This window comes from Sebastes umbrosus, chromosome 9 (genome assembly GCF_015220745.1).
Source record: "Sebastes umbrosus isolate fSebUmb1 chromosome 9, fSebUmb1.pri, whole genome shotgun sequence".
Classification (NCBI taxonomy): Eukaryota; Metazoa; Chordata; class Actinopteri; order Perciformes; family Sebastidae; genus Sebastes; species Sebastes umbrosus.
Window position 1 is genome coordinate 19163691 of NC_051277.1, and position 16959 is coordinate 19180649.

At 39.9% G+C, this 16959-nt stretch overlaps 2 protein-coding genes across 2 annotated transcripts in view; one reads left to right on the forward strand and one right to left on the reverse strand.

Annotated features, from left to right (window-relative positions):
* Positions 1-2675, reverse strand: part of kdrl (kinase insert domain receptor like) — a 57320-nt gene extending 54645 nt beyond the window's left edge. The window contains exon 1 of the mRNA XM_037780271.1: positions 1934-2675. The gene's annotated coding sequence lies outside the window, so the exon portion shown is untranslated. The remainder of the gene's footprint in view (positions 1-1933) is intronic.
* A 788-nt stretch (positions 2676-3463) lies between these two features.
* tex11 (testis expressed 11) lies at positions 3464-16695 on the forward strand. The gene is made up of 29 exons (XM_037780797.1): positions 3464-3753; positions 5074-5186; positions 5542-5626; positions 5784-5863; positions 5941-6021; positions 6110-6229; positions 6456-6536; positions 6626-6711; positions 6793-6850; positions 6923-7018; positions 7129-7210; positions 7570-7648; positions 7790-7941; positions 8719-8804; positions 9669-9806; positions 9960-10062; positions 10191-10315; positions 11602-11687; positions 12550-12603; positions 12693-12733; positions 12831-12908; positions 13018-13088; positions 14250-14363; positions 14584-14656; positions 14749-14898; positions 14990-15098; positions 15210-15330; positions 15965-16132; positions 16311-16695. The coding sequence occupies exons 1-29, from the start codon at positions 3726-3728 to the stop codon at positions 16380-16382; spliced, it is 2730 nt and encodes a 909-aa protein (XP_037636725.1). The 5' UTR covers positions 3464-3725; the 3' UTR covers positions 16383-16695.
* Positions 16696-16959: the final 264 nt, after the last annotated feature.

A 16959-nucleotide genomic window follows, 5' to 3' on the forward strand; every position in this document is an offset into this window, starting at 1 on the left:
ACTGTTTTCTTTTATCACCACAACAATTACTCTGCTGCTGTAGGTCACAGTAGCGGGGCGTTGTAAATAAGAACATCCTGCCCTCACCTTTCCGCCCACGTCAGGAGGACTGAACAGCCACCATTTTAGGGGACTGGATCTTGAGTGGTGGCGTGGGTGAGGCACAGCCCAAGTGGTGAAATGTGAGGAGCACCACTCTTGCCTTTAGCAGGAAAACAGTGTAATGGCACATGAGAGCATGGGAAAGAATTTAGAACATTTTGTCCGTGAGAGTCCATTTGCTTTCTGGGATTCTGATACCAAATAGTCACAGGTCAAGAATTCAAACATTTGCTTTTGCATGATAACATTCAAAGGAAATCAACAAGTAATGTCCATATTTGGGTGGCTTGAACAAGTGTACACAAAAGGCTAGTTCTCTTCTGCATGGTTTAATCAAAAAATGGGGACAATATAGGCTCATGTGTTTGTTTACTTTGTTGTAGCCTTTGGAAACTTACTATTACAAAGATTAAATTCATCATTCTCACTTTGTAGACCTGGGAATTAACTCTACATGGCATTGCCAAGACTGTCAAATAAAATTGAGATACCTTTATTGATCCCCAGTAGGGAAATGTGGTTTTTGCAGCAGCACAAGGACAGAAATAAATACAGAGAAGTATGGAAAGGTAACAGAAATAAATAATAGGAGGTATATAAACTAAAATAAGAATAAAAATAGAAAATGAACAAGAGCAAATAGTAATAGTCTCAAGAAAATGTCTCTTAAGTCTGAATTGTGAGACATTGGTAAAGATGATGGCTTACACATTTGAAGAGAAAGATCATATAGCTGACTAAATTCAAAAGGAAGAGGTATGGTTTGCAAGAAACAGCGCTGTCTACTTTTTTTTTTTACAATTTTTTTAGCCTGTGTTCACATCTAAGTCTTCAGTAAAGGAGACATTCCCACTAGGCCAAGAGGGCAGCAGATAGGTCTCCTGATGAACAATTGCTGGAAGTTGCTAGCTGATAGGGGTGGGTTTAAAATGTTTTATTTTAGAATCTGGTGTTCAAAACACACTATAGGGGACTAACTGCTTGTACACACACGACATGCACTCTTCCTTTTGCCCCAACAGCAAAGTCCTCTTGGGTAAATGAACAAGTATAAAGTCTTTCTTCAGCAGCCCTGCCCTGCTGATCAAATGACTGTAGTCAGCCTTGAGTGGAATCAAAGCCACAGTCTTCAGACCCAACTTATACTGCAGCTTTGGAAGCAAGGAATATAATTTTAAGGAGTAAATGTTGATGGAAAAAATAAGATTTATGACCCACAATATACACAAAACCATTTCTTGCATGACAACAACATTATACATTGTCGATTATCAAGCCAGGGTCATGGACAGAAGTCTGCACTAGATTTCTGGAAACCAATCATGCATCAAATTTGTCATGCAAGTAGCTGGCCCATGGTTCAAGATCTGAGCTCTGAGCAAAAGATTATAAAACTATCTGATATAAAAGATTCTTATTAAACATTTTGCGTTCAATATCCCCATTGTTGGATCCAAAACAACACATAAATCAACAATATGGAAAAAGGTAATAATAAATAATAAATCATTATTACGAAATTGAAACAAATATAGATTTAAATGATTAAATGTAGAAAATTAGCAAAAGTGGCTGTCACATTTAAGGTACCTCTGAAGATCCTGTTTTAGAACAACAGCCCTCTCTTATCAGAGTAAATGTGCATGCCTGCTCTGATTACTCTGTCATTTTTAAAGTGAAACGGTCTCATTCATGTTGTCCAAACTATCTTGTTACTTGTTAAATGGGCCTGTTATGGCTGAATAAAAATAGGTATTGGTTTCCAAAAGTAGTGGAGGACATGAAGTACATGTTGTACATGTAGACCTGCAATACAGTGAAATGTACTTACCGGTAAGTCCCATATTCCTCTGCCTAGAGAAGCTGTGATAGAAATGAACAATTAGCCCTTCAGTTTTTGTTTGTTTGACACTGCATTAATATGTTAAAAGTGAGACTAGCTCCGCTTTTTAGAGAGGAAACTTTGGCATCTTGAAAAGAGTAAAATATCTGAATGTTGATATGACATGATCAGATAAAATGTAGCTCTTTTTTCTACTTGTTCCAACAGAAAAAAGGAATAATTGGCAGCTAATGGTGGCACGGTTGCGTTTACAGTTTACAGGTGTGCAACCAGGTACTGACACTAATGTAGTGCACTCATAATTAAGGTTATTTGCTGCAGCTGTGTTTACCAAGCCAAAATGTCCCATGTGAAATAGGTCTATATCTATTATCTGTATGTTTAAACTGTCTGTCTGCAAGTTGACATTTGACCTAGGGAAAAAAGCATTGCTGAGAACATAAAACCCTTTGAAAGGTCTCCTTAAAGGGACTGTTTGTAAGAATCAGAAATGCTTGTTAACAGCGACACCTGTGGCCGTTAAAGTCAACAAAAGTCAGCTCGCGCTTGTGCTCGCTCTACATAGACATGAACGAGCACCGCTCAAAACAGTGAGGCGACACCACTCAAACCTCAATATCACCTGCTTGGCATTGTTAGCTGACCAGACGAAGGTCTCTCCATGAATCACTGCTGATCCTAGTGTTGGCTTTTCCTGCCTCAGCATCCCGACCGCGGTCAGAAGGAACAGGGAAGACACCTGAGTTTTGGTCGGAGACGATAACATTTCTCGCTGCGGAGCCCCGTCACTTCACAAGACACGGGAAATCTCTGTTGGTCTGGAGGAGCTGCAGCATTTATTTCTGCACAAACGTCCACTAGATATTTTCAGAGCTAAACTAACTCTTCTGCAGTGTGGAGTGAGCGCGCATACACGTGTGGAGCGAAAGAGCGAGAACGCGCGCAGTGTGTGAGTGAAGGCATGCAGGCAGAGGAGCAGAGGAGCAGAGTACAGCAGACGCTCCGGTCTTGGAGACTAAAGCTTCGGTCTCCCCCGCGTCCTACGACCCCGGCCAACAACGTTTAACAGACGGGCTTCACTAGATAGAACTTTGAGGTTTTGGTGCTTCCGTGTAGTTTGTGTTGGAGTCTGAGTCTGAACAGCGTAGCCACACGCCAGCGCGCATATTCGAGCGCGCATGGGACACCGACCCGGTTGATTTATACGTGTAAGAAGTTACAAAAAGTCCCTTTAACAGCCACAGGTGTCGCTGTTAACAAGCATTTCTGATTCTTACAAACAGTCCCTTTAAGTCATGCATTAATCCAGAATTATATTTATTTCTAAATTACACAGTAATTTCACCACTAAAACCACACTTTTTCTGCTGCCAGCAGGTGGGACATGTTACTATGACATGTTACTATGACGACAGGTCCCCTCTAATATTAGCAACCATCATGGTAGGAGTTAGCTCGCTAATGCTAGCTGATGCTAAAGCTACAGTAAATAAGTATGGACAGTTCTAAAATGACACATAAATAAGTCAACCAAGGATTAGCTACATATTCTGGACAATATTAACCAGTCTCAGTGTTTTAATAAGATATGAAGGCACAGGAAGTCGTTTAGAGTTCATGTTGAGCTTTACCTTCAGCCTCCTCCGTCTTCTCCTCCTGGACTAAACTTCGCGGGCTTTTGTCGACAGCTGTCAATCAAACACGGTAGCGCTGTGGTGAGGAGCTAACGGCTAACACTAGCTGAAGAATATACTCACAGAAAAGTGGATAAACCTAAAAGATGGAGCGGTTTGTTTCAACTGTGAAATGTGAGTAACTATAACTATACTATACTATAACTACCAGCCTATTTGTAGACAGTTTTGGCTTCAACTTATGTTACCAGACCAGTCAGTAACTGTTAGTTAATAGGTAACCGTTAGCTAGGTAACCGTTAGCTAGGTAACCGGTAGCTAGGTAACAGTAACCTAGGAGTTCAGAGTTCAACTGCCATTAGCTGCTAACAAGCCTTTTTTGACACCATTTGTTACCTGAATATTCAACATGATGCTCTGTGGACATCATTTTTGTCACAATCAAATAGCCTAGTTAACCTTAGTTATGCTACTTTGGATAGAAAACTCAAGATTCAAGATGTTTATACAAGTACAATCATGTGAAAATCTTTTTGCTGGGAAGCTCCATTAAAAATAATAAGTTATATAACAATTATAAAAGGAAATACTTTGTAAAAGGCATATTAAGAACATATAGATATCAGGAAGTATGAATGTACATATATAAGAAATACTTTTTACAAGGCATATTAAGAACATATACAGTATAAGATATATGATTGAGGTACTTTTTGTGGGAGTCCTGGGGGTCCTGTATCTTCTACCAGAGGGCAGGAGGGAGACCAGGCTGTTGTGGGTGTGTGTTGTCCTTAATGACCCTCAGGGACTCCCTGACTGGCCAGTCAATGACAAGTTTAACAAATGATGAAGCTATTTATTACGTAAAAAAAATACCAAACATTTAATGTTGCTGGTTATGGCTTCTCAACTTTTGAAGAGTTTATTTCATATCCTTGAATACTTTGTGATTTGTGATTTTACACTGAATAATAATAATCGAACAATCGATGGTCAGCATTAACAGGTTTACCCTAATCTGTCATTTTAAAATGTTTGTTATCCCAATAATAAACTACAACAAAATTCAAGATTCAAGCCCTTTATTGTCATTGTGTAGTACAAGGAAATTAGATTGTGACAATCCCATAGGTGCTAATGAAAAAATAATACAATGAAAAAGAGATAGTGCAATATAAATATAAAAAATATAAAATATAATACAATATAAAATATAAAAATACAATATGTATATTGATGAGATGACAGTCTTGCCAGATTATTGCACAAAGTGTCCGTCAGATTATTATATAATTATTGCACAGCATCAGATAATTATTGTACAGAGTGATCAGCATATGTTATATCATCATGATTTATAAAATACAAGACACACATTAGATGTGAAATTAGCTATTGCAGCACTATTTTTGGGAAAACATTTGACTTTTTCCAAGAAAATAGTTGAGTTTGTGTCCTGTCAACATGTATTGATTTGCTTTTGTTCATACACAGGTCTCACAGAGAACCTGCTGCAGAAACAGCCGACAGATCATGATGAGGTGATAGAGAAACTCTTCTCTGAAGTCTCTGGCCTGGAGGATTTCCCCAAAATACCAAATCCACAGGTGTGTGTGAGAGACTTGACTATAGTTTGACTGTAATAGTAAATAATAATAAAAAATAAAGCAACAAAAACAACCAAGACTTTTAAAGTAGCAAACCATCAAATTTAAAATTTCACTTTTGCAATGTGATTTTTTTACTTGAAAAGTGATTTAATGTAACGCATCAATCTGATCATACCATAATTTATATGACTTTTGTAAATAAGTTGTAAAGTTTGACATCAAATATATTTATCTAGTACTAAGTCAATATTAAATCAATTTAATAATATAGCATTATGTCATTTTTATATGGCTATAAGTTGGCAGAAAATGGAAGTTGCATGCATATTTATTTTTCTTACTATTATTACAGCTTGAGGAGTGTGCCATCCAGCTGTGGAACTGGGCAGTTACTAAGAATGTAGGCGCCACTTTAAGTACAAATCAGAAAGCCAAAGGTACACTTCTAGCTGCAGTATTTATTTACATGATAATTCTACTGATCATCATGACTCTTGAAAATACCCAGACATATCATCTGAAATGTAAAGATTGAAAGCAGAGGTAGTCACTGTCGTGTCACGCCACATTAAAATGTTCTCACCATCCTCACAGTGCGTCATGTCGCATGCAGTCTGCTGTGCTGCTGTGAGCCGGAGAATCCAACAGAGGGCGTCCTCCGCAAGCAGATCCTGGTAAGCAATACTGTAGGCATCCTCTGTGAGTGCTCAACATTTCAGGAGGACTGTTTGTCAGTGTCTAATCTTTACAGATGGCCAGCAAAACAGGGAGAACCTGGTTGGACTGCAAGAATCCCCAGATGGCAGATAACTTCTTAAGGTTTGCTGTGAAGGTGAAGAAAAAAAATGAACATTCAAATTGAGAGAGCTTATAGAGCAAACAGAAATATGTTTTCTTTAGAAATTATTCAATATCCCTAGAGCCTGGAAACCCTCTATGGCCAACTAACGTCCAGAGGTGACGCAGCAGCTGACACTGCTTCATCCAAGGGGGATGTAGAGAAAGATCTGCTTCGAATCCTCTCATGCCAGGCAGAATCGGTGAGCTGTGGCGCATGTGATGTTCAACACCTTCAATGTGAATGTTTGTTCTTGTGATATTTGGCAGCTGAGGAAGTGCTATTCTGACAGACTTACAGTGTGAAGTGTGAGACAGCTAAAATGTGAACTGAGGAACAATGAGAGGGGGAAATCTCATTCTGTGCTAATAGGGAATGTTATAGTGTTTGCTGGCACTTAACAGGAAATTGAACTCTCTTCTTTGCAGGCTGTAAGTCAAGGGAATAACCATGAGGCTGTGGTCTATATGCAGCGCTGTAAAGACATGCTGCTGCGGCTACCAAAAGATGTAAAAAAAGACCTCTGTTATCACAATAACACTGTATATTGATGTTTCACATTTAGGGGATGTTAACTCTGTATATGTTATCAATGCAGACTGCGTACCTCTCCCTCATGTGCTACAACTTCGGAATAGACACATACAATCTGAGAAAGTTTGAGGACAGTGCATTTTGGCTGAGGTAAATATAATGTTTAATTTCTACACAAAAGTGCTGAGAAACAATGCAGTGGTATAGCAATTTGTTCTTCTTCTTCCTCAGCCAAAGCTATGACATTGGGAAAATGAATGTGAAATACGCCCCTGGATCTGAAGTACAGGTAAGACAGTGCAAAACAAAATTTATTACGAGCAACTGGTACAAATTAATTTCCCGCCCCCCCTCACAATAGGCCAAGGTTTTGAGGCTCCTTGCCACTGTGTATTTAGAGTGGGACTGTCAGAGGTTTCAGGAGAAGGCTCTTAATGCTGTCAGCTTAGCCAACAAGGTGGGATATGAAAAATCATTTTAAATTTTGTATTTTACATATGCATTTTGAAGCATGCACTTACAAAAAACAAGATGCTCTGTACCTAATTGCACTGTGCAATTTGACAGGAATGTGTGAGCGCCTCTGGTCTGTACTTAAAGATCAGAATACTCCTGAGATGTGGGGCCTCAGACGATCATATCAGAGCAGGTTAGTCATTACCCGAACCTCACTGAATTATTTATACAGAACTTCATTAACATCGGCAGCAGTGGGGCGTCGGTGGCCGAGAGGTTAGAGAAGTAGATTCAAGAAGGAAATGTTGCTATTTGATTCTCCGAGGCTACTGGAGAGAAAAGTGGATTTGTACAAAAAACTCAATACGGCTACTGATGAGTTTAACTGCTCCAGAAATATTCAACAGTGATGTAACGACTCCCTAGGCTTTTACAAGTCAGATCAGGTGTTCCAGTAGCGCTGCTTAGTCTCCAACAGTAGAGGATTGTGCTTGTACAAGTGTTAAGTGTTAAATGCACATTTAATAGCAGATCATAAAAATATATTTTCAGGACTTAATGAGATGCTGGAATCTAAGATTTCTCTTGAAGTGTGTCTGAGCACAGTGAAACTACTCATGTCTGGAGACAGGTAAAAATGTTGCTAGTACTCCCCTACTTTGTAGAAACACACATATAGCTGAACATGAACATGTGCACATATACACATTTTCCTTTAAGGAATGCCCTGACACATGCTATTCAACTCTGAATGATGTTTTGATTTTTCTAGAGAAGGGCTGGCGTTTGAGTATTTGAAACGTGTGTGTCAGCACTTTGAGTCGTCCCCTGACCTGGGAACTGCTCTCGTCTTACACATTGAGCTGCTGCTGCAGAGAGGCAAGGAGCTGTTGGTCAAACAGAAGATAGAGGATATCATCACCGGTACTTTATTTTTTCATACCAGTTGTAAAATAAGTCTGATTTTAATTAAAATATAATTACAGTATATGCAGTGGTGGAAGAAGTACCCCCATCTTTTACTTGAGTAAAAGTAGCAATACCACAGTGTAGAAATACTCTGTTACAAGTAAAAGTCCTGCATTCAAAATTTTACTTAAGTAAAAGTACAAAAGTATTAGCATCAAAATATACTTAAAGTGGTTCATCACTTTAATGTTGCAGCTGGTTAACATGGGGTTAATTTGAATTATTTATATATATGTATTATATTTTTATATATCTTATTAATATATGTTATATGGATAGCTTAACGTTTAATAATATATCATGATTTATGATATTATATTCACTATTTCTGCTTGAAAAATGACAAAAACAATTAATTGATTATCAAAATACTATAGTTGCTAATTAGTTTTCGGTCGTTTGACTAATCGATTAATTGACTAATCATTTCAGCTCTAATATTTTGTATTGATAATGTGACTCTGTAAAGCAACTTAAGTTTTAAATATATGTAGTGGAGTAAAAAGTACAATATTTCCCTATGAGATGTAGTGGCATAGAAGTATATAGTAGCATAAAATGGAAAAACTTAAGTAAAATATAAGTACCTCACAATTGTACTTAAGTACAGTACCTGAGTAAATGTACTGAGTTACTTTCCACCACTGATTATATGATTAATTTTATAATAATGCAGGTAATACACTGTAGATGTGCCTCTGTATTAGTGTTACCTTTTTTACACCCACACAGGCCACTATACAGGAAAACAGCTGACTCCACAGGCCCTCACAAGTCTACATGTCATGCTGTGGGATAAAGCGTCCAAACACTTTGAGGTATGCTAAACATAGCCTTGTTTATCCTTCATTCACAATGTATTTTTAATGTGTATATACACATGTATAGTTATCAGCATGGTGGCTCAGTGACCAGCACTGTTGCCTCGTAGCAAGGAGGCTGGTGGGCTGCTGTCGGACCCAATATTATCTTCCTGCAATTGAGGAGGCTGCAGTTTTAGGACTGCATTTGTAGGACCCTAGTTTTATTCCATCTAAATACTACTTTCTATCCACTGCAACGTGATCGCACACACAATAGCCTACATGAAAACAACCTCTATTAAATTATGTGCTGCCACCACCACGGAAACAATTTAGACTTAGGCAACAAAACTACTTTGTTAGATTTAGGAAAGAAAAGATCACAGTTTGGGTTCAAATAAGTTATGTTTGTTACATAAGTTACCTTTGCAAACTGCTTCCCTGTTTGTACAGCGGAGGACGACAGAAACGCCAAAGGTCTCAACGATACAGAGAGAGAGAGAGAGAGAGAGAGAGAGAGAGAGAGAGAGAGAGAGAGATGCAGAAAACTACTAGATACTAGAAAACCAAATAGAAATAACATATTATTGAAATTTGACTGGCTGATAACATGTATTGTGGGGGTAAACAGGCAGTCAGCACAGTATTAAGATTTAAACTTAAATAAAATGGTAAAACAATGAGTATTAAACAAGCATTTACACTGAAGACAGTAGGCTTTGCGAAAAAACTAGAAATGCAGTCCTGAAACTGCAGTTTTCCTCTATTGCAGGAGCATGCTCCTCATTGGCACACACACTGCCCACTGCTCCTAAATAGTTAGGATAGGTTCAATTTCCACACAGCGATAAATAAAGGATAACTTATCTTTCTTCCCAGGCCAGGAACTATTCTGAGGCTCTTCAGTGGTACAACTACTCCCTGAGTTTCTTCAAGGCCGGTCAAATGGAGCCCAACTCAGCCAAACTGCAGAGGAACAGAGCATCCTGTTTCCTGCAACTTAAGCAACTGGAAAAGGTAAGACAGCTTGACCCACAGCAGCAAGTCGAGGGGAAATAAACGTGCTGTCCAGTCAGAACTCACCAGGTAGTTTGTCACCAGCCACAATGGCAAATGCTCCTGTCACATTTTTACACTTTGTGTATGTGATGTGAAACCTGTGTTTATCAGGCCAAAGAAGCAATTAAAGAAGCAGAGAGATGTGATCCTGACAGCATCTTCACTCAGTTCAGTGTTTACAAGATTGCAGTGCAGGAGAACAATGTGGAGAAAGGTATCTAGGAAACATTAGTTGTGTGTGATACATACAGAGTTAAAGCTGTTATGGTAGTGTTGCAGTTTAATTACAGCCACATTTTCAGCATATTCTGTGTGGTGATGAAGCTGTTTGATTCGTACAAGCTGCAGAGGCAGTGAATGCGATGGGACTTCTGTCCAAGAGTCCTGTTGCCAGCGAGGACGGACTGCTGGTATCTGAGAACGCTGCGTCCAATCTCCTCAGTCTGGCTGCTCAGATTGCTTTGGAGGTAGGACCCATCACAGGACTCGTCACTCGTCTCTGTACACCAGTTGTAAAAATGGGGAAAGAATTTGTTTGGTCTGGTGGAATTACTGTCACATTTCACAATGATGTTAGGATATTATAGGGCTTCAAAAACCTGGGTTTAGTCCTCAACAGTGGTACTTGCAGCTTGGAGTTTGTGGGTGGGAAGTCGGTGAGGGATCATGTCCTTGTTACACCTTTCCAGGAAGAGCTCCTCGCTGTTGGGTAAAAACAATCGGCTGTCTACCACCTCCCCAGACCTATCGCACATAAACATACAAATAATTACTGACAAATGTTGATGTTCAGCTTTTATAGTTACATGACACCGTTCATGTTGTTGTTCAAATAGATAGAATTTAAAAAGATTAGGGCTGTCAAAGTCAACGCACTAAGAACGCGTTGACGCAACTTGCGTTTTTTAGGTTGTAGTGGGATCACTTTTACAGCTACAGTGAAGATACTGTCATCATATGAAACTAGAAAACTACGTCATACTAGCTTGTCGTGAAGGAGGCTAAATAACACTCCAAACTTGCGCTAAATTTTGGCGAGGAAAAACTGGCATGGCCATTTTCAAAGGGGTCCTTTGACCTCTGACCTCAAGATATGTGAATGTAAATGGGTTCTATGGGTACCAACGAGTCTCCCCTTTACAGACATGCCCACTTTATGATCATCACATGCAGTTTTGGGGCAAGTCATAGTGAAGTCAGCACACTGACACACTGACAGCTGTTGTTGCCTGTTGGTCTTGAGTTTGACATGTTATGATTTGAGCATATTTTTTAAACTAAATGCAGTACCTGAGAGGGTTTCTGAACAATATTTATCATTGTTTTGTGTTGTTAATTGATTTCCAATAATAAATATATACATACATTTGCATAAAGCAGCATATTTGCCCACTCCCATGTTGATTAGAGTATTAAGTACTTAAGTACTACTAAGATACATTTTGAACAAATAAAAAATGTGCGATTAACTATGGACAATAATGCGATTAAATATTTTAATCAATTGACACCCCTAAAAAAAATTATAAAAAAAAACAGCTTAGTGTACGTCCTCTTCCCCAATCTACTATCAGCAAACATACTGGACAGCAACCAGCTATTAGCAATTTGTCTGTGAGGGTAAAGTCTAGAAAATGAATTTTATGAATACAGAATGTGTGGGAATCCTATTTTTAGCACGCTGTATGATTATGATGAATATGACGGGTGGGCGGTGGTATTAATGAGGAGGATGTTTGTTCCCCTGTGACAGAACGAACAGCAGGAAACTGCCATGAAGGCTCTGGAGAGCTTGTGTGAAAACTCCCAAGATGAAGCTCAGGTTCTGACTGCTCTCAGGTCTGTGAGAACTGCAACATACAAATGAAGAGTTTAATTATTTGCCTGCGTGAAAACGGATCATCTGTTAGAATAAAATATCTCTCGCATGAAAGCTGTGAAGGAGTAGGAAGCCAGCAGCACCAACACTATCAGGTTTACACTGGCGACTAGCAGGAAAAGGACTCAATAGCGCTACTCACCGACAAAACACAGACAACTAACAGTCTTGGCAAAAACCCAATAGAGTTACAGGTAACTGTCCAGAGAAGACAAACTTAAAAATACTAGGCAGACACTAATTTTAAATTCCAGAAGCAAGGTCAGAAACATTAGGAAGCTAATAAGAAAATAATCACTGGAACACTCAATAAAACAGTAAAGACAAACTGGACAGGAAGTGAAGTATCTGAAACCAGAGACAGATGTGAGTATACCAAAATAAAACAAGGAAAACATAACTTAATAACAGGACCGTGATGTAACACTCACACACACACAAGTCCCAATACAGTACTTCAGAAAGCATAATAGACATGACTGTGAAAGACATGGACATTTCAATAATCAATGTGTTTCACCAAGGAGGCCTTTTCACTTATATGTTGGTTATGATGTTGAATTTCAGGTGCCAAATTTCTATATTTCGCTTTTTTTTTTTAAGCATTCGGCGTTCATGTGTTGAGTTTCACACATAAAGTGACAACATTTAGTCGGGATGGCTTATGTGCCGCTGAGAGATTGTAGCGAGTTTTCCATACACCTCTATGATCCACTGACCTATATTCCCTCGCTTCTCCACTGAAAGTGTGTCTCTGTATAATGCAGTTAGTAGGTGAAAGAAAGGAGGTCAACGCCAGTTTCTCCATTCATCTTTTTATAGGTGTTTGGTTCGACTTGTGCTCTCCACAATAGAAAAGTCGAGTGACGAGACGAGGTGAGGGGAAAGGGAAAGCACCTTAATAAAATGTGATTATATAGCATTATTGATGATTTACATTTACTACCTTACATTAATCCACGTAGGAATATGAGTCTGGATGTCCTGCTGCCATATCTAAAGACGGGTGAGTACATATGCAGCAGAAGGGTTGAATTGCATTTTGGGAAGAAATGTCTGTGCGTCATAATAACCCACAAATGTTTTGTTTGCCGTCACTGCAGCTCTGCAGAAAGTTTCACACCAGTCTCGCATGACTGTTGAGCGACGCACAGAGGAAGCTAACTGGTTCAGGAGGATTGGTACTCTCCTTGTCACTTCAATCTGGCATGGTATGCTATCGCTTAAAATCTTGCAGCACCTTCATTTTCTCTGTGTGTGTGTGTGTGTGTGTGTGTGTGCTTGTTACAGCGTGGAACTCGGCTCTGCAGTGCGAGAGCAGACCTGACAGAATGAGGGATTTCTTTGTGCTCTCTTACCAGGCAAGTGCCCTTATTAGCTTTGTCAGGTGAATTAATCGATATCTCTACAGTACGTGGGCGTGGATCAATAACACCTGAACGGGGATTTAACATTGCTTTAGAGATAAAGATAGAGAATCACAGTGATCCACAACGACCCCTCTGTGACTGTACCTTCAGCAGAATACCTGCAATTGCGAGTGGATTTTTAATAATTATTTCTTCATGAGAGGTTGTCTGAGAACACCCTACTGTATACAGTTAGAAGCTGTTGGATGTTGAGTTGATGTCTGATGAAGTACTTTATCATCACAAGTACTTATTGAATAAGGAGAGAATGTTTCTCCAATTCTTTCCTACCACAAATTTCCCAGTTTGCGTTGTACTCAATACCGCCTTCAGATCACAAATCTTTCTCTTCTCGTCTAGCCGACTTACCTTAGGGCTGTCAAAGTTAATGCATTAATTATATTAACAATAACGCCACTAATTTCTTTAACGCAAGTTGAGATTTTTAGGTTGTAGCGGTCTCAGTTTTAATGCCAGAGTGAAGATACTGGCATCATATGAAACTAGAAAACCTAAGGAATGTCATAGCTAGCTCGTCATGAAGGAGGCTAAATAACGCTCCAAACTTGCGCTAAATTTTGTCGAGGAAAAACTGGCATGGCCATTTTCAAAGGGGTTCCTTGACCTCTGACCTCAAGATATGTGAATGAAAATGGGTTCTATGGGTACCCACGAGTCTCCCCTTTACAGACATGCCCCCTTTATGATAATCACATGCAGTTTGGGGCCAGACACAGTCGAGTCAGCACACTGACACACTGACAGCTGTTTTTGTTTGTTGAGCTTGAGTTTGCCTTGTTATGATGTGAGCATATTTTCTATGCTAAATGCAGTACCTGTGAGGGTTTCTGGACAATATTTGTCATTGTATTGTGTTGTTAATTGATTTCCAATAATAAATATATCCATATATTTGCATAAAGCAAGCATCTTCGCCCACTCCCATGTTGATAAGAGTATTAAATTCTTGACAAATCTCCCTTTAAGGTACATTTTGAACAGATAAAAATGTGCGATTAATTTGCGATTAATCACGATTAAACCTTTTAACCGATTGACAACCCTAGTTTATTGCAATCCAAATGTTAATATGACATCTGTCTGAACCCGCAGCTCTCCCAGCTGTGCCCTCCCGATCGCACTCTGCTCATGGGCCAGAAGACGTGTCTGCTGATGGCCGCCGCCGCCTCTCTGGAGCTCTACAGGAAGTCTCTTCACTCTGCCCAGGTGTGCCACCCACTCCCTCTAACCCATCTCCTACATTTAGCTCGCTCTCTCCATCCACACGGATGGAAATTTACCAAGACCAGTGGAGAAGAGATGTGACTAACCACATTACTGGTGCTGGCATGGGCATTTTCATTTGAATCCTCTCCCTGCCTTTTGAAGAAGGAAAGTGAACACTAGATGGCGATGATGACTCCACAATGCTTGTTTGGTTTCACAGATGGAGGAGCTCAATCAGGCCCTGGAGCACATTCAGATCTGCTGGGAGGTCTGGAAAACCCTGAAAGCCTCAGGTACCTTAATGTTGATAACAGCCATGTTTATAATATTAAATTGCACGTCTTTCGTGAATTAAAATAAATGCATTCTCACCTTGCACTTGCAGGAAGCTTCCCATTGGACCCAACAGACACACTGCTGCTGCTGTATGAATTTGAAGCTCGAGCAAAGCTGAATGACCCCAAGGTTGAGACGGTACTGGAGTCTGTCCTGGAGCTTGAAAATGTTGAAATCAAGGTGCTCGAGACCATCGCAGGTAAAAAAAAACAAAGACAAAGCTCATCTCTGCTGACATGCCTAAAGAAACAGACACGCTCTATTAATTTGTATTTTTCCTCTATATGTAGCGTTAGCCATGGAGCCTCCAGCTCACTTCCCTCTGCTTTGTAAGAAGGCCTTGAGGGTCGCTCTCTCTCTGCACAAGAAACAACCACAGGCTGACCTGGCCCGCTGCAGGCATGCCCATCACCATCACTACTCTGCATGAAAACACCCTCCACATTTTCATCTATTCCCACAATGGCTTTCTAAATGTGTGCCTGTTTGTTTTTGCGTTCCCCGTCTTAGCAAGTGTGTCCACAGCCTGATCAAGCTGTCCCTCCCGACCGGCGTGTCGGAGGTGGAGGCCCATGTGCTCGAGGAGGTGCGGGACTACTACGAGGAGGCCCTGTCCATCATCACAGCCGCAGTGAGTCAGCGCCAATCGCACATCGCCATCCCTTGGCACCCACCTCCTGTTCCCTCCACCAGAACAGCTCCCCGCTATATAATTAACCCCCTCTCTTCCACTCCATGCACTGCCTGCTGTTCTACAAGCCTCATTTTTTTTTTTTTTTTTTTTATCAATGGGCTTTCAGCCGCACTTCAATTAGCAGATGCTTCCATTCACCACCCCCTTCCTGCCAATTTGAATGTTAATGTGCTGTACAAGTCATCATACTGCCGGTGAGCTGCAGCTCTGAAAGAGGCATCAAATTATTGAGACATTACGCTGCTTTAGAGGCAGCGCATATTTCCCCCCCTTTCATTTTGAGTTATTACTCGAAAGCTGTGAGATTCTTTGGATCAAAGTGAAAGCCCAAGATTAAAGCTGTGTGGAAAAAAAAAACGCATGAAACTTTAGAAATGATAGACCTTTCTGAGTTTGTTTACGGTCTGTTCAAGACTTAGTAAAGGTTAACATGCAGTAGAACAGGATTGGATGAAAGTTACTCACAGGCTTTACCCACCAAAAAAACAGATTTCCTTCCACACACTTGGCTCAAGTGAGTCATCTCCGTTTAAATGGCCTTTTGAACATCTTCCTGCTCTTCTCCGTATAGCCGGACGACTTCCCAGAGATGGAGACCCTGTGGCTGCTGACTAGGGCGTGGAACACGGGGATACTGCTGTACAGCCTGGCTCAGTACCCCGAGGCAGAGAAGTGGTGCGGCATCGCCATGAGCTTCATCCGCCACCTCGGATCACTGCAGGAGAGCTACGAGACACAGGTACAGGGCTGGTGGAGAGGAAGGGAAGGGGATAAAACAGACTGGAGCATGATAGAGAGTGAATCCTGCTGCTGGTTAGGTCAAAGTGACAAAGGTGACTTCTGCTGAATCAAGTATACAGTATAACCATCATTGTAGACCTTTGAGAGCTATACAGTTGTTTCTTGTGTACCCACAGATGTCCGGTCTCTACAGTGAAATCCTGGACAGGTTGGACAAAGCCAAGAAGAACCTCATTATGGAGGAATAACCCAACTGGGAGAGGTCAGATCCCGGTGTTAACTTCCTGTTCTGACTTAAATTGATTCTCTTCCAACAGTTTGTTGCAGCTAAATGTTATTAATGTTGTGGGAAAATGTTCATCCACAGTTTTGTTGTGATGCTTTAAATCTGTATAGTTGTGGGGCGTCCCAGGAAACAAGTGGATAAGACACATAACACATTCGTTCCAGGTTTGATTAGTCATTCGTTGCATGTCACGCATCCTCCCCCCCATGCTTCCTGTCCTTCCCTACTGTCTCCTGTCAATAAAGGCTAAAATGCCATAATCTTAAAAAACAAAATCTGTATAATTAAATTATTTTAGTAGACTTTATAATAACCATCATTAATAAATGATAAACTGATAGTTAATTAAACTTTATTTCATAGTTATTTTACTGTTAACAATGACATTATAATTATTAATAATGTTTACTAATTATTAGTAATGCTATAATTTGTTATTGTATCATTAGTTTGTGTAATATGAAATAATTAGTTTATAAATTCTATATTTTTTATCATAGTTGATAAGAGACGATAACAATTACATTCTGATTACATTT

Coding starts and splice junctions, on each gene's coding strand:
- tex11 (XM_037780797.1), top strand. CDS start 3,726: ATGGAGCGGTTTGTTTCAACTGTGAAAT. Junction 11,688..12,549: donor CAGGTTCTGACTGCTCTCAG/GTCTGTGAGAAC, acceptor ATCTTTTTATAG/GTGTTTGGTTCGACTTGTGC. Junction 15,331..15,964: donor TGTCCATCATCACAGCCGCA/GTGAGTCAGCGC, acceptor TTCTCCGTATAG/CCGGACGACTTCCCAGAGAT.